Below are 22,531 nucleotides of genomic sequence, written 5' to 3'. Positions count from 1 at the left end.
AAGTAATTAATAAACAACGGACCTGTAAAATAAAGCAAAATCTAAATATATTCTCACTTATGTCAAGTGTTATCAAGCCATATGGATAGTTTTGTTTTCATTTGCCCATATCTTTAAATATCTGCCTTTAAGATGTCCACCTTCTCTCAGTATTCAAAATATTTAAGAGGAATCTGCTCCAAATATCCTGTTACTGTGGATACTTTTTCCGAACATGGTGTAAACACGTTTTGTAAAGAATCTTGACGTAGAAAGTAGTTCTAGTGAAAAGTGTTGAGGTCTGAGAGAGGGACAAGGGTTCTGGAAAGATGCTGCTGATGCAGTGGAGTGCAGATCTCCATCAGGTGTCTCTGCAACGATCGCTGCCGTTTTGTGTGATTGAATGAATACGACTCACAAAAGGCTAACCCATCCGACACCAATGTCGTATAAGGTCGTAAAGCACACTTCATTCATCATTTTTCCCCCCAAAAAAATGAAATTCCTCAAGCAGAGGAGTTTGTTGCAGCAGAATGGGAGATTAGCCGTGGAAAAACACAGAGCTACCACTCATAGAGCTGCACGGATACATTCACTGGATGTGTCTTCGCCTGATTCTTCTGGCAGTGATAATAAAACCATCTGCACGGATAGATAGGAAAAATTATGTAAGTTTTTCTGGCGCTTACTTCCTCCTAAATTTGGCACAGTGGGGACATACTACTCAGTAGATATGCTATTGGGAATATTGTGAAAACCTTTTATAACTCACAAAATGTAGTAAGGTCAGGATATGCTCCGTGGCCTTTGAAGGACCACTGAGTTAAGTTACCACTGTAACCAGTTTGCTCGCTGGGTACGGTAACTTGCTGCAGTTAGAGCAGATACATACGTACATCATTTAATACATTTTCTGTTTGCTGACAGCGATGTACAACATCTGCAAACAACAACTTGTGTCATCAAAATAATTAACCACAGAAAAGTAACACATACAAATACACGCACACACACACACAGGTTCAATTTATACTTTGGTGATGAGGGTCAGTCAAGTGAAGAGTGATAGTCATTGACATCTATCGACCTGCATACAAACCATTCATTATGTCCACACTGACCCTGTTTCCTCCACCTCATGCATTATGTTGTGAGCCTGGATCTATTTCTGCTCAGCGTGTGGCGGTTAATTATCCACATCTTATTTTGGACTAATGCAAATAAATAGCCTGCATTGTAATTATGGCAAGTGCCACCGAGATTTTTCACATGTACAGTACAAAATGATTAGCCGATTGGCAGTTCCCCTAAGCTCAATGGAGCATTTTAACGTCTCCTTGTATTGGTTTTCAACTTTGAAGTTTGGTTCACTCACACTACTCTCATCTATGCTGTTTTCAGCTGCAGCAGGCCTCTGTAGTTGAGCAGAAAGGCTCTGATAGACTCACTGTACATGACCCTTCCAGCAACAAGCTGGTGAGGAGTAGGTGAAGAGGACTTTACATGTATCTATGTATTCATTTCAATTAACTGCTAATGAATAAGCAGCTGCTTGTTAACACATTCACCATGTCAACTTTAGAAGGTGATCATATGTTGATGTTGAGTTTATTGCTTGTTGCCCCAAGTGATGAAAAAAACAATGAATGCAGGTTTTATCATTTCAAATGGTATGAAAGGCGTTTAACTTGACTATTATTACATTCAGTTGTTTTTTCAGACTAAAGTGACACAAAACTTCAAGACAAATTTCCCATTAAGTTCTTCAAATTCAGTTTCAAACTTGTCCAAAGTCCTCATAACCTCAGATAAACACTGATGAGCACAGTGACACTTTTCTTTTTATTAAGTCTTCCCTCTACTTGTCGTGAACAACAGTGATGTTCAACCTAATTAAGTTCTGGAGACTGAAATGATGCAACGGATTCCTTTGCACCACTCACTTATAAGAGCATTGATGCTCAAGAGACACTTTACAGGGATTACCACACGGATGATGAGGGACGACCTAATGGCGTCTTCAGTTATCTCTAGTGAAATACTGCCCTCAAGTGGTCATAGTCCTTCTATGACCTTTCTATTATACAACAAGCTCCATCTTTCACCTAGATATTAATCATGTCTTCAAGGACTCAACTGTTTGCAAATGCAAGAGGAATGTTGGGTTGGGACATGGTTGCCATCCATCCATCTCTCCCTCATAGGCAAACAGCTTGGGCTTGAGGAGTCTCAGAGTCTACAAGCGAAATGATACTATCAATTTAGTTAAAAATGGAAAGAAGACTAAGTCGTGCTGTAATGCTCTTCAGACGTCCATTTCTAATAGTGCGTCAAACTATGACACGCCACATCGCAGTAAAAACACGGTTATCACTCTGAATTCAAACAAAAACACTCGCTAAGGTTTAGGCAACAAAAACCACTTAGTTAGGTTTAGAAAAAACATCATGGTTAAAAAATATGAAACCCAAGTAAAACGTAAACAACGTATCACAAGTGCAGAAAAGACTTCACAGACATCACCAACAGAACTTCAAGATACCCTGTATGGTATTTTGTTTCAGTCATTATGTCATCACATTCCCAGAGCATTCTCTATGTCTGTTAATAATGCAAATTGATTTACACTGTAGTTACTTGAAAGCCCAGTGCGTCTCATACAGACATTAAAAAGGGCCTTGTGCGTCTGTATTTGACGCCCTGAGGGCGGGCTGGGTCCCCAGAGGGTAAATCCTAAAGACAATGATGATCCCCTGACTGTCAATCTAATACCACCTTCATATCAAAAATTTCAATTTCTTCAACACTTTGGTTTATGTCGAGTATATTTAGTGCTAATTAGTAAATGTTAGCATGCTAATATACTGTACTAAGAAGAACATTGTAAAAATGTTTACCAACTAAACATGAGCAGGTTTGCGTCGTCATTGCAGTTAGCTCAAAGCACCACAGTGCCTAAGTACAGACTCACTGAACCGTCCACATGGCTGTTGATTTCTTATGAAATAAGGGATAGTGATACATCATCAGGCCTCTACTGTAACAATCTCAGATTCACACTTTGCTGGATCACTTTTTCAAAAACATTTTATGCCTGTATCGGAGAGGAGATGGTATAAACTGAGAGGAAAGGGTTAGAAAGATGGTAATGATATGAGACAAAAGGAAACCAGCGATGTTGCAAGAAATACTGTACATGGTCATCGCCTTAAACCCCTTGGACATCAGGATGCCCTAATATTTCCTCGCTTGAAAGGGTAATGAGGTAAAAAGGTTGGGACCCAATGGTTTACGGTGCATTACAACAAGAGCTCCTTTAGACCACACTGAAACCCCCACATTCTATAAGCAGAACCTTTTCAAACAAAACAATGAAAATGGAAAAACAATCAAAGTTGACACTGAAAGGTGAAGCACAACGAATCAGAACAGGACATGTCACACGGGGCCAGGACACACCATGCTGGGTCATGCTGCTCTGGGAGATTTATTTAGGGTTTTTCAATATTTTTTTGGTTGGTTTTTATTTAGTTTTTCACTTGCGCTCCTGTCAGGAGTGTTGTAAATGGGACAGTCAAGCAGCAAGAGTCACAGTTCATCATCATCATCATTATCATCATCATCATCACTGTCACCACCATTATTATCATCCCCCTCATGGTATCATAATAATAATTTCATCATCATTTTACTTCTCTCAAGCTAAAAAATAATTTACATCACATTGTTTTTTTACTGACTTTTGAGACCACAAATATTCCAGCAACACACTCTAGGATTAAGGGTGGGTAACAATCAGAAAAGCATGACTTTTTGCATAGTATTAAATGAACAAAGACATTGAGTTCTTTATTTACAATTATTGTATAGATAAAAAAAATATCATAAAAACAAGATGAACACTTAGATCACTTACCCATAAATGGCTAAGTATGCCAAAAAGTTATCTGTTGGCATTTCTCTTTTTCTTTGTTCCACAAACTGCATGCTGCTAAATACAGTACATCGAGGCAGGTGAGAGTATATTGCAAGAAGTATCATTGATATCATCATCATCATCATTATCTTCGGGGTCATCATTAACATAATCATTGGTCGTTACAACACAAGTATTTATTTGGATGTAATCATGTTGTTTTAAAGTGTTTCTGACAGGAGCAGTGATTGATTACATACAGCCAGACAGCTGCATCGGCAGTATGACTCGTGGGGTATGATGGATTTTCACACCAGTCCGCATGGAGTTTCTGTCCTCAGTGGACTCATTGCTGTATTTACAAAGATTATTTTTAAACTCGTGTTTGCATTCTCTTAAAGCTGAATGTCCTTCTGGATGTAAAAGTGGTTGGAAAATGTTGGCTTAAGTCTTTTTTTTTTTTTTTTTATTGAAAATGCTGTTGTTATGTTTTTTGTTTATTGTTTTTAATTTTTTACAGACAAATAAACAAATAAATTGTCAAGTTAAAACACTGGAAAGGGAAACAAAATAAATCAACAGCTTCTAAGCAGAATATCAGAATCCAGACAGTTTTTTTTCCAACTTAAATAAGACAGATATTATTCAAATGGTCCATATTACTTTTTCAACACGCCTGAGCTGACTGGTAAAGCTTGTGCACCCTTTCCAGATGGACGGATCGACTGGGAAATGACAGAGGAGGAGGATAGAAAAAAGAAAAAAAAACAGCTCGGATAAATGTTGAATATACTGAAGTAGTGTATAGGATTTTTTAAGTAGAAAAATCGTTAATTTTTTCAAGTTGCATAATGAGCCTCTCACGTCATGCTTGCCAATGACTTCGGTTAGTAATAGAAATAACAATAGTACAGACTAGTTAAGTGGCCTTGTCCTTCTGAGTGCAATAAGACTGCTTAAATGTGCCTTCTGTATGTAACTTATCTCTGGTAATGTCTGATTGGTCAAAGCACAATAAATAGTTCACGACTAGTGAGTACAGTTGAGATGCTAGAGTACTGTATATTCTGTGACGGCAGGACAAGCTTGGTTAAAACACACAAAAGCACATCTAGAATTACACCACAGAAGTTTTCATTCATAACCAGATAGTGCAGAAAAGGATCGTCTTTTTTATATATAGAAAAAGAGTCAAAGCAACATTCCATGTTTGTTGTAATTTGTCATTTTTTTTTGTGTCAGTTTTCCTTTTTTTGATGTTAAAAATGCCAACAGTGTTGTGGGGCTGCGTGTGTCACTCTGCTAGAGGAAACTGAAATCCTTTTAACAAATAATGAATTCAAATTAAATTTAAAAAAATAAACAACACAATATCTTTCAAAATTTTAACAAAAACAAAAAAAAAGGTCTGATTTCCATGCTGCACAGATAAGACAAATATAAATCTGTAGATGTCTAATGTGACTTGAATGCAGCCTTTTTGGTGGTCACACACATTTTTTAAACATCAAGTCCTTTGAACAAGCAGGTTTATCTGGAAGAAAGTTCACTGTAAAGGTCCTGATATCAGCCTTTGACTCGAGCCCTGACCCCAGGCCAGCGCTGAAGCACAAAAACAAAAACAAAAAAACTCATAAAAAAAGAGAAGTGATAAAAATAATTAAATATTCCCCCTCTGTCACAAAAAGGAGGCCTCCGTTTAGAAAAGGCAAGCCACTCCAACTTGATCCCAACAATCATAAAGAGTAATACTAAGATTCCACATTTACTACGTATCCCATTATATTTTGGTTTCTTTTTGTTTGTTAATCCTCTAAAAATATCTACAATATTTGAAAAGATAGCAGGCAAATTCCAGCACGTTTTTTTCAGTAATAACACACCAACGCAGCTCCGGTCCTTCTGAGCTTCAGTTTTGCCTCTTTCCTTCTAGAAACCAGGAAGTTTATCTCTACGAGGTTGTAAACAAATTACATTCTCTTTAAGACATAAATAAGTCAAAGTATTTTGAGCCATTGAAGCAGGAACAAGGCAACATGCCGACAAACAAAGATAAACTCTCTCTAAATATATTTATATGTATTTATATTTATAGATTATATACCATAAATGCTCTCATCATCATTATTATTTTGCGTTCCTCTTTTCCGATAGGTGCAAAACTACTGTGCAAGTTGAGCCCCACCACCTCGTTACACATTTCTGTTTATGGATGAAATAAATGTTTACAGTCGGGTACATGTTTCATGCCACACAGAAGAGGGAACTTTGCAGGCCAGGATCTCAGAGAAGCCGTCATTAAAATAGTAGTCCGCTGCAAGGCCGAGCCCATCTGAACAAAAGATCTCCCATAAAAGTAAAACCCTTTAAAATAAAACTTGGGCAATGTACATTCATGCAGGAGCAACAATAATAATAACAATAATAATCAGAATCAGAATCATAATAATAACAATGTTTTTCAATTTAATTTAAACTATTATCAGTATTGACAATGTTATTGTTGAGGAGAGGGAGTGTAAGGGGAGTTTCGAGTCTGTCCTGTTTTGTGATTTTTACTCCTCTCAGCAGTGTCTCCTTCCTCATCGTCCTCCTCCCGATGCCACTAAAGACACAGTCACACACATGTGCAGTCAGCGGCACGCTTATACAGTACATGCTAACACGCATATAGTCATACACACAGCCACCGCCGTCACCGTACACACACAACCACAAAAGCACGATGGCTGTGTAGGTTTTGTGGCTTTGTTGCGCTTTTTTGATTGTATGATAAGTTTGTTTTTCTTTTCACCTTGACATATTACTTTAGATTTTCTCCATTTCGAGAGGAGCGGAGAGAGCTTTAAGAGCTCAAGGTTAAGGGAGGAAAGATGAGGATTTTGTCACAGGACCTGTCCTGTGTGGGGGAATAAATGGGGGTACGGGGGGGGGGGGGTTGGAAAATGAGAATTGAGATGGAGTAGGTGAAATTGTGGGGGTGACGAGGTGTAAGGTTGCAGTTAAATATCTGGAGGAATTAGATAAGGTGCCCCCAGACTGCAAGGAAACGACATTAGAGGTTAGAGCTGAGGTTAGGATCAGGGTTAGAGGCTGGTCTCCAAGCTGTGAAGAGGGCTGGCGGGGCCGGAGGAGGCGGCTGATTTACTGGTGTCGATGGTGAGATTGATGCCACTGTCGATGGCGTTGTTATTCTTGTTGGGGGATGAGGGCTGGCTGGAGTACTTCATCCTCCGAGCAGAATCATCGTCCGTGTCGTCGATGAGCGGGATGTTGGGCGTGGAGTCTTCTATCCTAAACTCGGGGTGTGTCATGAAGTTGTGGATAGATGATCTGGAGTCTGGCTTTTCCAGGCCTTCATAGAGAGAACTACGGAATGCATTCACAACGCGGATCTGTTGTTAAAAAAAAAAGGGAGGAAAGAGAAGAAAAACAATGAGAGGTGATGTCAGAGACAAAACGGAAGGGTGGGAAGGACCCTCGGGATGAGAGAAAAGAGGAGGAGAGAAGGGACAGAGGGGAAGGAGAGAACCTCTCAATTGAGGATAAAGAGGTGAAGGAGAAGGTAAAGGAGGAAAAACAACTGCAGTCTGTGTTCTGCTTTCACAACATGACTACGGTTCACAAGTCACTCGATTTTGGCGTGCACTAAGTAAAGCCGTGAGGAACACAATCGTAAAAACAAAACAAAATCATACATTTCAAGAAAAAAAAATACCAAAGCAACACAAACGCTCGTTGTAAGTATACGCTTTAGTCCAATGTGCTGTATACCTAGAAACAAGCCACGTTAATAAATGGAATGCTCACAGAAAAAAATGAAAGGTGAATATCACATGCAGGTTTGAAGAAATCTGGTGGACGAGGTCAGTAAGAAGGAAGGAGGTTAGATCTGAGAGATCCAAATCAGGTGGTTTAAAAACTTCTGGAGTTACCAGAACACTGTCTGGGACAATATCCACACAGACTCTGAATGGGACACACACATATAGCACAGGGTGGGTGTGAAGCATGGTCCAAAACAGAGCAATGGAGAGAGTCAAACTCTGCATGAGGAGGGTCAACACAAGCATTGCAGTGTAAAACACAACAAACCGACAAACCCCCCCCCCCAAAAAAAAATCAGAGGCATTTAGAGCCAACACAGCAGGTTAAGATATTATAAACCCAGGAAGTAAATAAGAGGTAAACACAAATCACATGCCAAAAGACAAGACGTGAAGAAGTGGACACCGGCACACAGACTGCTGACACAAAACAAATGGAAGTGAATAATGAAAATAATAAGTTTACTGTCAGAGGTCTGACAGCTTTCAACTCCATGCACATCTAAGTAAGCACTCAAGTATAGGCCCCAAGCAACTACGTGAACCTCAGTACAGATAGTACAGATAGTGGTATTTACTGTATGGATTTTAGGAAAGCGTTGTTTAAATCAAAACCCTATCTGCATGTACAATATCAGCTACGACATTATTTGTTTTTACACGAGACATTGACTCATGATAGCACATTGGGGTGTATACAAAAGTTACAAAAGGGGTATCATGTCATCATGTTTGCATCAATGATATTCCTATTGACACCTGAAATGACTTCTGTAGGATTATTAAGTGTAAATATTGTCTCACCCTAAACCTTTTTTTTGAGCCGAAGCCATAAATATAGTGTTTATTATAGGAACATTTTATCCCAAAGCTACTGAAATCTATCCTCTCAGATATATTAAAATGTGAGTGAAAAATGCTGATTCTCTCATTCTCCAATTGTCATTCATTGGCCGCAAATGCAGGAATATACAGTATATATATTATTTATATACATATTAGAAACCCCAAAGCACTCACTTTATCTTGATATAAAAGAAGAGGGGATAAAAAAGTAAATCTTAAAAAGCTCTGAGACTTTAGAAAGTCAATGTTTTGTGTTTTTTGTTGATAAATGAATTCAACGATTTGCCGAATGTCAAAATAGTTTTCTCATCAATAATTTTAGCTCTGAATATTTAAAGAATTCTTGGAAGAAAATATATTGGTACGATAATGTTACAATGTACAACTTTTCCATGGGAAGATGATTTAAAAGACATGAACAGTGCATTGAAAGCCTCATTGACATTGAGCTTTCTATTAGCTGGGAGGACAGTATATTCTGTAAATACTGTCGTACTTCTACTCTTGTAACCGTGGCAGAGTAGCGTATAAGGAGACAAAACAGATAAAACAAATAATAAGAGGAGCCTGTCGGGATGAGTGCATGTAATAGGATGTCTGACAAGTAACACTGATGGGGTGTTAGAAACGGGTGGGTGGGGGGGGGGGGGGGGGGTTGAATTTACATCGCTGGTGGCTGCAGAGGATCTATGTCCGTAACTATGGCAACATGACAGTCAACTACACTGACAGTATGAAGCGACAAGACGGGATGAATCATCGGTGCAGAGCTGCTTTATGGTGATTCTCCACTCCTGTCCACACAACCCTCAGCAGAGTTTTAGATCTGATTCTCATCCGTAGATAAATATTAGAGACAAGGTGTGTGTGTGTGTGTGTGTGTGTGTGTGTGTGTAAAAATGAGAGGAAGAAAGAGAAGATGGAAGTGGACAAAATAATTAAGTAGAGATAGTCCGTGATTTTGACAGTGACCTCTTGTGGTTCGATTTTAGTTTTGGGATCCCCTTTTGAAAGAACATTTTGAAAGTGGCTATTGCAGGTTTTTTTTATTCGGTCTGGCACACGAACTAGTAGTGTCCTTTATGTTTTCCTTTATGCGTCAGCTGGAGAATAGCAGGTAAAAATGTGCATCCGCTCAATGTGTGATTTGCCTCATCAGTAGCAAACTCACAGATGAAATAAGACAACACTGCAGCTTATACTTGAATGTTTACCCAGTCCTTTGGTGAGTTGATTGGAATTAGTTCACATTAATGTCCATCGGGAAATAAAAATGGACGGATTGGAGAATGGGATGGTGGATGGGGGATGAGCAGAGGGAGACAAACTCACAACCTGAAATGTCACGCCGTGGGTATCACCCTTAGTCCTGCGCTCCTAGCACTCTGAGGAAACAAACACACATTCACCAATGAGACGACAGTACACCCAAGCATGGGAGGAGATATCAAGATGAATTTGAAATCCAGTATGAACAGCAAAAAGACAAAAGAGAAAGACAGGAAATGAAAAAAGCAGATAGCAAGAAAGAAAAAAAATTCTTCAGAGATGCCAACCCCAAAATGGGGAGTGTCAAGGTAATTTGTTGTAAGAATTACAAGCCAGACAATGTGCAGAGAAAAATAACTTCATGACATGATGGCACCTCTGAAGCAAAGAATGCAGAGAAGCAGACTGACAGAGTTCTGACTCACGGCCAGTAGTGGGAGGAGCAGTAGCAGCAGTAGTGCTTGTAGGAGAGGAAAGGGCATTGGACAAGGACACGTGACTAGGACTAGAAACATTGGTTACATCCTGGGTCTGGCTGGTGGTGGATGATTGGCGTCTCAGAGCCCCCGCCCCCTGAAAGGAGGTGCCACTCTTGAAGGTGTTGACTACATCAATCTGTGGGAGGAGAGCGGAACAGGAGAGGACAAATGGCTGCTCAGAGTGACAGAGACCAAATGGCAACACAGGTTGACTTGCTGGGTGACTTTGGATGGTAAAGGGAGAACAAAGTGTCTCAATCATGACACGATGGGGGTGGGGGGGCACAACTAAAGGTCAGGGTGTAGTATCCCCTCACAAACATTTTTCAATTTGACTCAAAGGGTAAGTTCACCCGAATTTCAAAAAAACATCTCTCTTACCTCGCCGCAAGATTTCTGCCCCCAACCAAAAACAATGGAGGTAAATGAGTTTTTAACTACGGTGCGCACAGCATGAAAAACAATGAACAGCGACTTGTCTTTCCAGAAACAATGTCCCACACTGCTCTATAAATGATCCACAGATCTCACTGAGAAAGGTTTTAACTGGGACTACTTTTACTGAGGAAGTAATCCAATGAAGACTACTGACAGTATACTTGGTGGATTATCCAGAGTAATGGTGCCATTATTTCTGGGAAGAGGTGTTGCTGGTGAATATTTCAAGTGTAATGTTTCAATGCCGTCAGCACCACAGAACTAAATTCCCTTCACCTCCTTTGTATTTAGACGCCCTTTTCTTTTCCTAGATGCTATAGGAAGTAAGGCAGAGAATGAGTTTGCTACTTTGTGTGATCCGACCCTTTCAAAGATGCAAAGAATACAGATGCAGTCATTTACATTATTCAAATTATTTTGTCGGTGGCCTCTCCACTGATTTTACTTCATGAATTAGTGAAAAAATCTGGTTTAGTGCAGCTTTTGTACAGTCTTATTTTTGCAGCTTCGGCGATTGGTTCTATTGATTATGATCAAATTGTTCTCACTAAATAATGACAGAAATTCTGAAGGGTGGCAACATCAACAACAGAGCAACTAATGGTCAGACGTATTGACAGGTTGCCAGATTTGTTTATTTACCTTATTCTGCATATTGTTGCAAATAATCCGCCATTACAAAGGGAACCTTTAAGTGTGCAGAACTACAGCAAGTATAGTAGGTCAAAGCTGAACCAGGAAGTTGGTCTGTAACTTGTGTTGAATGTGTAAAACAAAGACTGTTACTATTACTGTTGTAATTTTATAGTTAGTTTTCTTTTTCTCTTCCAAATACATCTTAAGAATCTGAGGGGTTTGTATAAAACCTTTTTGATCATCTGACCACTGCCTCGTTAGACCCATCTTTATTGATGTCATCTGCTTTTTTTAGTTAAATAAACCTTAGTTCTCCTTTAATAAAGAACCCATATAAACCCTTTCACCCGTATTTTTTCTTTAACTTAACCATGTTCGGCTGCCTCTGTAGGATGACAGTATCATGTCTCGGGATAGCTTCACCCTGGACCATTAGTGACACATCAGTGAAATGAAATCAACTCTAACACAGAAGCAACACTTTCTTGAATATCACAGTGATAACGGTGTGCAGAGTTGGTCACAGTGAGAACAATTCAGTGACTCTTGCCCAGCTGTATTCAACCCGTGAGGATTGAATGTCGAACTTCCACAGGTCCACACACGTGATAGTTCAGTCCAGAAAGCGAAAGCTGCATCTTCATGTACCTACATACCATCTTGAGATACAATTACTTTAAGGCTGTTACAGACTAACACAAAGAACATACAACATAGTCTAGCACTTCTTCTTAGGCTTCTCAGCTTTTATCTGAGGAGGTCGTGCTACGTCCAAATAAAAATGGATTATATGACAAAAACAGACAAAAAGTGAAACAAAAAGCCATCTCAGAAAACAGCCTGGTGAAATTTGATCTGGTTGCTATTTATTGCTGCTTAACTGAGTACACAAAAACATTTTATCATTAAGTGAAGATACAAGTGATAAGAGTAACCCTGTTCAATCAAACTTTCTCTTTCTTTCAGGAAGAAGCAAAATCTCTCTGTGAAATCAAACAACAAATCGCAACTTGGGGATTGAACTTGTGTCCTCACCTGAGTCTGAATGCGGTTGAGTCCTCTAAACCAGAGGATCTGTCCTCTCCTCAGCTCCCTCTCTGCATGGTCAATCTCCTCATTATCTTCATTTGGGTCCTCCTCTGGTGACTCATCTTTCTGAGTTAACTGGCCAGCCCTCCGCAGGAAACGCAACTTGCTATTGGGTACGCTGGCTATCACCTAACCCATAGAGGAGACAGAGCACCAGGTCAAAAGGAAAGGTGACAAGCACCCAGTACAGTAGAGATACAAAGAGGAAGAGTAAAACATGGCAAACTAGAAATAAAGCAAGAAAACAAGCACAGTGGAAATCAGGAAGACAGCGCCTGATGAGTTTGCATGTTACCTGTCCCCAGACAAGCTCTCCCAGTCCGAGGAAAACACACCACATCCACTTTTCTATGTTCAGAGGTTGACAGCTGAATGGCTTCCCTCCAAACTGCACAATCACAATCTACAAAAAGCAAAGCACAAGTCATGAAAATATATCACATCTAACGTATGATAATAACCAACCAAAAATAACCTGCTTACCTGCACAGCAAAGGTGCCAAAAACAATAGTGCAGAAGATGGGGTTCCTGAAGATACCATCGAAGACGTTCCTCTCTCCGTGGATTTTGCGGGCATTTATCTCGTTGAAGAGCTGCATCATGACGAAGGTGTTGAAGATGATGGTGTAGTGCTCAGATGGAGGGGAGTGGAGAGGAGCATTACGGCCGCTGTCAATGTCAAAGATCCTCTCTCCTACGGTGTGGGGGGGTAATACACAATTAGAGTGATGTCATTAACTCTGAACCCATTTCCTGACACATCAGGTGCAGATCCCCTGGTGTACTGCAGAGCAAAATTATGGTCCGTACCAACAAAGAGCAGTGTGAAAATGATGACGAGCTGATAGACTCCGTGTCCCAGGATGTTCTTCGTCATGGTGCTGGAGATTAGAGGCTTGTTACGACCGTATGGCTTCCTCTTAAGCAGAGCCTCTGTGGGAGGCTCTGTGGCCAGGGCCAGAGATGCAAATGTATCCATGATCAGGTTCACCCACAACATCTGCACGGCCTTAAGAGGAGAATCCTGCACACATGTAAGGGAAATCAGAAAAAAACAACAAATGTCAGAACAAGGAGGGGTGAAAAGAAACTAATAACCATACTTCTACAGTAACCAATTCACTTTTTTCACACGTCTGTAATTAATTATCTCCTTTGTTTTGCTTGAAGTATTTCACTCAACAGCTTTTGAATTACAGAACAGAATACAGTTATGCTAATACAACCCAATCACATGCCCATATTTACACACACACACGCCTCTGACCTGTGTGATGCAGGCGCCAGTGAAAGCCACTATGACGGCCACAACGTTGACAGTCAGCTGGAACTGGAGAAATTTGGAGATGCTGTCATAGACGTTCCGGCCCCACATTACTGCTTTAACGATGCTGCTGAAGTTATCATCAGTCAGGATGATATCTGACGCCTCCTTGGCCACATCTGTACCAGCAATACCCTGGAGGAGAGCAGAAAAGGTGCAGTCAGAAAAGAAGTAGAATCTATTGCATCACATTGCACTATTCCTAAACTTAATCCGTCTAAATCACCTCTGCAGCCACTGGGAAAAAAACTGGACTCTGGACAGGAGTCAGTTATAATGATGGATAAAGATCATTAGGGATGTCCCAATTAAGTTCTTTTTTGCTCCCAATCTTGATCTCAGTCTTTTGATATTGAGTATATGCCAATACCGAGTCCCTATCTGATAGGCCTACTTCTAACTTCATAGATAACACAGCTGCACAGTGCACCCTTCAAGTACATTAAAGTTATGTATAAGTTTTACAACTGAATAGCTCTGCATTGCATTAAGAAGAAAAAACACTTGCATCCAAGCTATTACTTGATTTTTTTTCCTCTAAAACAAAAAGTATAAAACAAGGAAGCCTCCATGTAATCTTTTTGCTTTGCAAATAACAACACCTGTGTCATATTTGATGTAAAACAAAGGATCAACAACAAAGAATATATTGCCATTATCGATCAGTTAAGAATGCCTTGATTAGCCCAATACCGGGACATCCCTCATGACGATGCAGACTCATTTAGAGTCCGTGTTATTGATTACAGGAGCGTGAAATTAGGTTGGGGACTTTAAGATATTGGACCAGGGAGGAAAATGGTGCTGTGGATGAGCCAAATTATTTAATTTGTGAGGAGAGCAGAAAAAATGAATACCAAATATTGTATTTTTGAAAAGTAATATACAGTATACTGCAGAGAAACTGTGATCTCAGACATCCACTAGGGGGAGCTCCTAATCTACACAGAAACCCTACATACTGCAGAGGTGAAGAAGATATATGCAGATGTTGAGTAAGCAAGCAAGGCAGAAAAAGATACAAATTAATTAAAATAAAATAGGGTTTGCTCACCATGGCGAATCCGACATCAGCTTTCTTTAGTGCAGGTCCGTCATTGGTCCCATCTCCTGTCACAGCCACCACCTGCCTCTGGTCTGTTGTAGTGCTGTCAATAATGCCTGTCAAACACACAGTGCAAATACACTCAACACATTGAGCATCTGAAAGACAACAATCTTGACCAAATAACTTCAGTTATTTGTGGCCTTTGCGAAACTCTGACAAATTATATAAACAGTAAAGCAGACGACCAATGTTAAGGCAAGGTGAGTTTAATTTCCATCAGCAGTAATGCATATGACAACAGTGCAACCAGTTCACCTTTGACGAGTGTGTGCTTGTCGGTTGGGGAAGATCTGGCCAGAACTCGGAGTTTAGGCCAAACCTTGTCGATACGCTCCTGCTCCACCTGGGCATGCACACACCGACAGAAATGAAAGGACAGGTGGTTATGATTTAGGTTTAGAGAGGTATCTTTGTGTCTTCTGAGCTCAGCCTCTCTCACTCTGACAGAGTTACTGTACCTCTCCTTTCTCATTGCGGATCCTCCTGTTGAACTCTTTGCCATCGATACAGAGGAAGTCCTCTCCGGGGTGGATGATACCACACTTGATGGCTATGGCCCTGGCTGTGTTTATGTTGTCTCCTGTCACCATGCGCACTGTGATGCCAGCACGCTGGCACCTCTTGATAGCATCGGGCACCTAATGAGTGATTCAAGAACACATTTATTAGCATTGATTTGCAGTCACGTTTCTGGCCACCTGATGAATACAAGTCAGATATTCACTCTCCTTTGGGCTCTTTTTTTGGGTCTCCACTAACTCCTGTGACAAATGTCTTGCTTTTTGCTGCTAAACGCTCCTCTATGTTCACCAGGTTAGTCACTGACTTTGACAGTCCATTTGGTGCTGTGTAGGTAACACATAGTAAGTTTTTAGGGCTTCATTGCTGAAAACAGCTGCCTGCTGCAGCCATAAAAAACACTACAGTACGAGAGCTGTGAGACTGAAGAAAACCGCAAAGGCAATTGTTTTTCGGCACTTTAATCAACTCCTTTGACGAACAAGAAGTCATGTAATCTATTGCTACTATAAAATATTGATTATAGCCCCTTTAACGAACATATACCAGTAGAATCAATCAATACAAGACACACACACACACAAAACGAATCCAACTCAATCAAACCTTTATTTTATCTGAACAGTATGCTGCCTCTGTCCCTTTTTGTACTAACAAGATATATAATGAGACGTTGCATATTTATCTCTCTCTTCCCTAGAGACATTATACTAGTAGAATTACTGGGAGAAGTTACTGCATGTAGATTGATCCGTGGTAGAAAGCTAGCAAAAGCTGAATATTAATTCAGAAACCTTCCTGACAAAGGTCAGTGTGGGCGAGCACTGCACTCCAAACCCACACACAAACAAACAAACGTGCACATGCAGTAACTCCTTCTTTTGCACATACACATAGGCCTGCGTCTCTTTTTCTCTCTGACACATGTTCACTGCCACACACACGGAGGAAGGAATATGCATACTTTCCACTTCACACTAACAGACACTTGTGCATATTGCACAAACACATGTGAGCATGCTTGTACTCAAATATGCAAAGTGCAAAATATGATGGATCCACCACCGAAATGTATAAATATATCGGAACTGCCGAACTGCCATATCAAGCTGCTCATGCGTGTATAACACAAAGGATTTAGCTCATTTAAGGGGAGCGGATTATGAAGTAAATCTATACAGGGGAGGAGGGCAGCTTACAATTATAATGTATGCCTCATTATAGAAAGCTTTAAAGCAAAACTATGCAACTTTTGCCGGACAGCCACCACATGTGAAATACTTAAATCTACAATAACAGTAGCAGAAGTGGAGGAATTATGAGTCAGTCAGCTGACTCATTAATGTCCTTTACACGGCAATATTTATCTAAAGTTTGATAATATTAGCCACCATAAGTTACTGGTCATACCAGACTAAACAGGGCCGTAGCTGCAAAATCTCTGAGTGTATTGAAGTGAGCAAAGATGTGTTTTATGGCTGCTGAATTCAACTCATTTGTAAAATAAATAATGTGTTATTTCTTCTTTCAAAAGTGACATACTCATACTTTAAAGATTAGGAGTGCACTGCTTTAAAAAGCTCAGAAGTATTATAATTTAGAAAAAACAACCAGATATGCTTTAATTTTCATTTTGGAAAAGGACTAAGTGTTGAAAAAACAACAACAATGAAGCCAAATTAGCTTTACACCTCATCACTTTCACAAAATAAATTAATAAATAAAGATCATGAATTGTGGCTATAATTTCCCCAGCAATTTAAAGTAGTAAACAAAAAACACAAGTTACATTAATTCATTAGAAGTCTGTTATATATATTACAATCTGACAAATTAAGAAGGCTCTTAAAGTTAATGTTGTTGCAAGAGGAGTAAGATATTACATCCTGGTTTTTCTGCTCTCACCAAGTCATTGTTATCAAGATATCAAGTTCCCGCCTGCCTATCCGTCATCCCACGTGCCTGTTTTACTCTTTTTTTTCCTTTGGATTCCCACTGCTCTGGTTGACTGGTCATCCGAAAGAGGAGGTGGAGAGAGGAGGAGAGCAGAAGAGCGGAGACTTATTAAAAATACAATCTGGCCCGACGAAGGTCGAGGGTAGGAGGCTAGTAGGTGAGACTGAAAAACAAGCCTCTCGTGTCTCTAATACGGATCTGGTTACACTCGTTTTCCTCGGTTTCTCCCCTTACCCGTCCTCCTTCTCCTGCAGCCCGACATTCCTCTGACATGAACTTGATTTAGAGTATGTTTATCATTCTCTGCCTCTGTCTTTCCTCTTCTCTTTCTTCTCCTTTTTCTCTCCTCTCTCTGGAGGCAACCCCACAGAGCAGCTACAGTTATTAAAAGATTCTGAGGGAAGAAACTGGAGACTAATAAATAAACCAAAAACATGTTTACCACTCTGTGTGACCTTTTTAGCAGAGAGGAAAGTCATCTAATTTCCTATATTAGCCAGGCTTACTAAGAGACTTGGAAAGATGTTAGTGGATTGCAGCAGTGCGCCACTTTTCCACATCAGTTATTGAAAATATGTGAAGTGACCTTTATGGTGGGAGAAAGGAGAAATTATGCAAATTGTCAGGTTTTGGGTAATGCAAGGGGTTATATTCACACCTAAATTGGGAATTATTGGATCACATGTTGCAAAAATCAGCATAATTGCATGTCCACTACACAATATTCAGCTTTTTGTCCTTCATATTTCTTGTTTTTTTTAAGTTTTCATATTTAACTGTTATTCTTTTCAGGACGACTCTATAGTTTGTTCAAATATACAACCTTAAATAACACCGTGATACAAAAAGGGTTTCTTGTTAGCTTGTCTAGTTAACTAATTAAATTTGAGGATGATGGTTTCTCTTTTGTCCTGATACTCTCTGTACCTACTTATTTTATCTCGGTCCGTTTAGATGCTTACATAACTCGGCTTCACACAGAAAGAGAGAGAAAGGCGTAGCGAGAAAGAAAGGTGTGCGCAGAGAAAGTGAAAAGAAAAAGAGAGCAACCAGAGAAAGGTGAAAGTCAAACACTAGGATACGGAGAGAGGTGGAAACGAGAAAACATGGTTAGGGAGAGGGTGAATGAGAGCCCATATTAGAGAGGGAGGAGGGGGATGGAAAAAAAGATGAAAGGAGGAAGTTGAATAATGCAGTAGTCAGTTAGCTTCCTGCTTCCCTGTACCTGCACAGGAGCTGTCAAGTGAGGTCAGTTTCCTGCTGTACACATAGATACCTCTTTCCACCAGACTGTCTTTGTCCCAATTATATTTCTTATTTTCTTTAAATTTAATTCATCATGAAATCATTTCTTGATGCACCACTTATTTATATGAATTGCTTCTTTTTTTTTTTTTACCTTCAACAGAGCTGAAAGAAGAACTCAAAGTAAAAATTAGCAATGAGACAAAGTGAAAACGACTGAATTACAAGTAAAAGCCCTGCAGTCAAATTGCAGCACATTGTTTTAATAAAAATGAATAAGTAAGAGAATCAGTATTACAAGTATTAGAAGTAAGAAATTTAAGTATTATTGTGATTAAGTTCATTTCAAAGAGAGTTAATGATGCCTTATACTACTTTTTAACTACACAGTAGCCCGAGTGGAGCTACTGTGTGTTCTATTTCATTGCAGTTTGGGAGTTTAATCTCCAGGAATGCATACAGTGTCACTGTTGGGTGCAAAACCTTGTAACGTGTCTCCAAATTAGGTGATTTTTACATAATGTACATTTTTGGTGATTTTTACAGGAATATTTAGTGATCTTATTTCATCTTGAATATAAAATTTTCCCCTGCAATATACAAGTAAACAATAGTAAAATGAAGTCCCCTTATAAAATAAATTTAAGTTAAAGTATGAAACTAAAGCCGTGTCCCGACCAGAAATTGAACATTTGAGGAACCGATGTAAGGAATCAATATATTAACATATTATCTATATAATACAGTGTATATTCACAATTCGTAACATTGTAAAACACACATGTAAAAATATTAGCAAAGTATGGAAACTGAGCTGCAAACATTCCGTCTAAAATCAAGCTGATCAGTCCAGTCTGGAGTGTGCATTTCACGAATCAATTATTCATTTAGTGAAGCAATCAATCAGTGAAGCAATTGACAAACACACACACCCTAATGTCAAGTCTTTCAAATGACACATGATCCCTCTCTATGAGCTCACTGTGCAGGCTGCTACTATCACAAGAGTGTTGCTGCTTCTTCAATATTTGTCCCCACAGCTCCAATTGTTTAGATGTGATATTATCCTCCACTACTTGAGACTAAGAATGCAATAATAAATGTTCAGCCAGTTAGAGATTTGGAGAAGGGGGATGAGGGGGGATGCCATCCCTCTTATTAGTAAAATGACTAAAATGCACCCACCTTTTTAAAGCTGCAGGAATTTCCTGAAAAAACAATGTATAGACTCGTAAAAAGTAATCCCTCTCAATCATCACTTCTGACACACTAGAACAAAGACCTTCTGGTCTGATGTAACTAAAATCCTGAACTGTATATGTGTGGCGTGGGCTTTCTACGAATGGGTTTACTTTGCCAACTACTTAAGAGGCTTATTAACAATCACAGGATTTGAAATCCAGGAACATTCAAGGAAAATTGCATGAAAGAGGTTTTTAGAGGCTGGTCCAGAATCCCATATTAAAAACAACAGATAAGTACACAGTAAATATAAAATACTCTGTTCCTATGGGTAGCATACTTTTTTATCCAAACTGTCTTCAGTTTGGCAAAAAAAGTCCTCAAATACTGATTCATTCTTCCAACATCATGTACAGAGTTCATTAAGAGGCTTATCCTCAGAGGTGTACAACACTTTCTTCCATTAATACTTCCATCATACTACTACATTAAAAACACATGTACTGTTCTCCCAGTCTGAAGCAATGTTAAAAATAAATAAGATATTTCTTAAACACATGCACAACCTTTAAGTCATGGTGAGGAGGACAGACTAGTGACTCAGCTGCTTATACTGTAGCATACAGTAAAGCCCAATTACCCAACATCCACTCCTCTCAGTATGTTGCCAAAATATTTCACTCTCCTACCTCTGGCCGGACAGGGTCCTCTATCCCAACAACACAGATGGCTGTGAGGTCATTGAGGATGCTGGACTCGTCGTCCCAGGAGGGCTCGGGATCACCGGAGAAGTTACGGTACGCTACACAGATGGTCCTAAGGCCTTCGCATGCCATGGGCTCGATCACCTTCTTGACCATCTCGTCCTTGTCCCGTGGACGGAAAACCCTCGACTCACCCACCTCGTTCAGGATATGGCTGCATCTGTAATTAAGAGTGGAGTGGTGGGAATGGGGTATCTTAAATTGTGTACTGTAACTTTGATATTGTCAAAATGACCCAACATTCGTAGCTTTATCTGTACATTATTTATGTTAAATGAGTTTAATCCACAGTGTAACAGATATTTATTACAATGTCACGTTTCATTTTCAACGTCAAAAGATCATTTCTGCTCCTTTTCTGGGTGCAGGAAGCATTTTAACTGCGTCTCATGTTTTTCTCAGTCACTCATTTCTTACTGTACTGTTATTGTAATGTTCTGTAAAATGACACAATTGTGTGACCTTCTCGTGGAAATTCAGCTCTCTCTCACTGCCTAGGCGGGGAATGTACAATAGGTTATACCCTCAAGTACATTATGCACTCAAAATAAAAAAGCTCTTGATTATATCATATTACTGCTACTACCATCAGAATCATCTCATTTTAATCACAAAACCAGACTCACTTTTTGAGCACGATCTCAGAGGCTCCCTTGCTGTACATGCGGAAGCTCCCATCAGACAATTTGATGACTGTGCTCATGGACTTCCTGACCGAGTTGAAGGTGTAGACTTTGTAAAGCTTTTCCTCTGGGATCTGGTTTCTTATTGGCTGATAATCCCGCTTCAGGTCCATGACCAATCCCAGCAGGCCGCACTCTGTCTTGTTGCCTACCTGCTTCGGCAGACCTCCTTCCTTATCTGGGGGCTGGAGAGGGGAAGAGATTTTCGGATGTTCAGTTTTATTTTCAGTCAAATATTTGCTGCAATATAGTCGTATTTTCTCTCTGTGGTTGCTTTTCACTTTTCTTTTTAATATATGATTTGATTATTTATTTAGTTTACCCCTCATTTCATATACTTTCATGCGTGGTTTCTGAAATGGCAAATAAAAAAAATGCTGGTATAGAGACTCAAGTCTTTAGATTAAAAGATTTGAAGAACCAACACTCGATACTGACTGTTCTGTGATCTATCCATTCACTGAGATTCTCTTTTCGTCAGCCCTCGAAATAGCTGCTGGTGATAATTAACCAGCTAGCAGGTGAAAGGGTTGCTCTGTGTGGGAGGGTGGGAGATGAGTTAGATGGAATCAAATTTGGATGTTCTTATTTTAGGCATTCTGCTCAATCCATTGCAAACTGTGTACATTTAGAACCGTGTTTTTCCTCTGGTTTCAGTAAACATCTCAGTGTCAACATTTGTACATGACGACATGGACTGTGTCATGACTATAGCGACAGCAGCACTGGGTGACATGTTTTTTTTTCTTTTTTTACATAAATCATGTAAAGTATGGTTTTGATATGATCGTTGTTTAAATGACCAATTTACATGCAGATTGTCGTTTTGTTTGAGTGATCAATCGTAGAAAAAAAAATCTTTGCATTTATGCATCATTTTTTATTAAAAAACAATCACTACATTTTCAAAGAAATGTAGGGTAAATGTTACACATTATGTGATGATGTAAGTGGTCCAATCTCTCTTCCTCTCAAAGCTGGAGTGTGTTTATTATCAGCAAGCTGTGGAGCCTTTTAGGTTACGTGTGATATCTGTTTAAATCTGTGCACGTGGCTGTTCAGGTGCTACAGTGTATGTGCGCAATTTGCATACACCCTTGCTGTATGTTCACGTGTGCGAGTGTGGTCAGCTTGTGGGAAACTATGCATTGCCATGGTAACACTGGGCAAAGCATACTTGGAAGGAGAGACTTGGGAGAAGAAAGGATGCTCTCTCTCTCTCTCTCTCTCTCTCTCTCTCTCTCTCTCTCTCTCTCTCTCTCTCTCTCTC

General features: G+C 39.7%; 1 protein-coding gene across 8 annotated transcripts in view; it reads right to left on the bottom strand.

The window, feature by feature from the left end:
- Positions 1–1,560: 1,560 nt before the first annotated feature.
- atp2b2 (ATPase plasma membrane Ca2+ transporting 2) overlaps positions 1,561–22,531 on the bottom strand; it is a 67,756-nt gene continuing 46,785 nt past the window's right edge. For 4 of the 8 annotated variants that reach the window (XM_031851536.1, XM_031851544.1, XM_031851553.1 and 1 more), the window contains 11 exons: positions 21,205–21,446; positions 20,504–20,738; positions 15,371–15,550; positions 15,168–15,255; positions 14,859–14,965; positions 13,748–13,939; positions 13,291–13,504; positions 12,963–13,174; positions 12,775–12,882; positions 12,426–12,608; positions 1,561–7,290 (listed from right to left, as the gene is read on the bottom strand). In XM_031851536.1, the coding sequence (XP_031707396.1) occupies positions 6,982–7,290; positions 12,426–12,608; positions 12,775–12,882; positions 12,963–13,174; positions 13,291–13,504; positions 13,748–13,939; positions 14,859–14,965; positions 15,168–15,255; positions 15,371–15,550; positions 20,504–20,738; positions 21,205–21,446 (2,070 nt within the window). In that variant the 3' untranslated portion in view covers positions 1,561–6,981. Of the gene's footprint in view, positions 7,291–9,900; positions 9,954–10,262; positions 10,453–12,425; positions 12,609–12,774; positions 12,883–12,962; positions 13,175–13,290; positions 13,505–13,747; positions 13,940–14,858; positions 14,966–15,167; positions 15,256–15,370; positions 15,551–20,503; positions 20,739–21,204; positions 21,447–22,531 lie in introns of all 8 variants that reach the window. The other 4 variants (XM_031851562.1, XM_031851583.1, XM_031851570.1 and 1 more) reach the window with 3 other exon arrangements.

This window comes from Anarrhichthys ocellatus, unplaced genomic scaffold, assembly GCF_004355925.1.
Source record: "Anarrhichthys ocellatus isolate YVR2014 unplaced genomic scaffold, GSC_Weel_1.0 scaffold1, whole genome shotgun sequence".
NCBI lineage: Eukaryota > Metazoa > Chordata > Actinopteri > Perciformes > Anarhichadidae > Anarrhichthys > Anarrhichthys ocellatus.
Note: the sequence above shows the minus strand (reverse complement) of the source record. Positions and strands in the feature narration are given on the sequence as shown.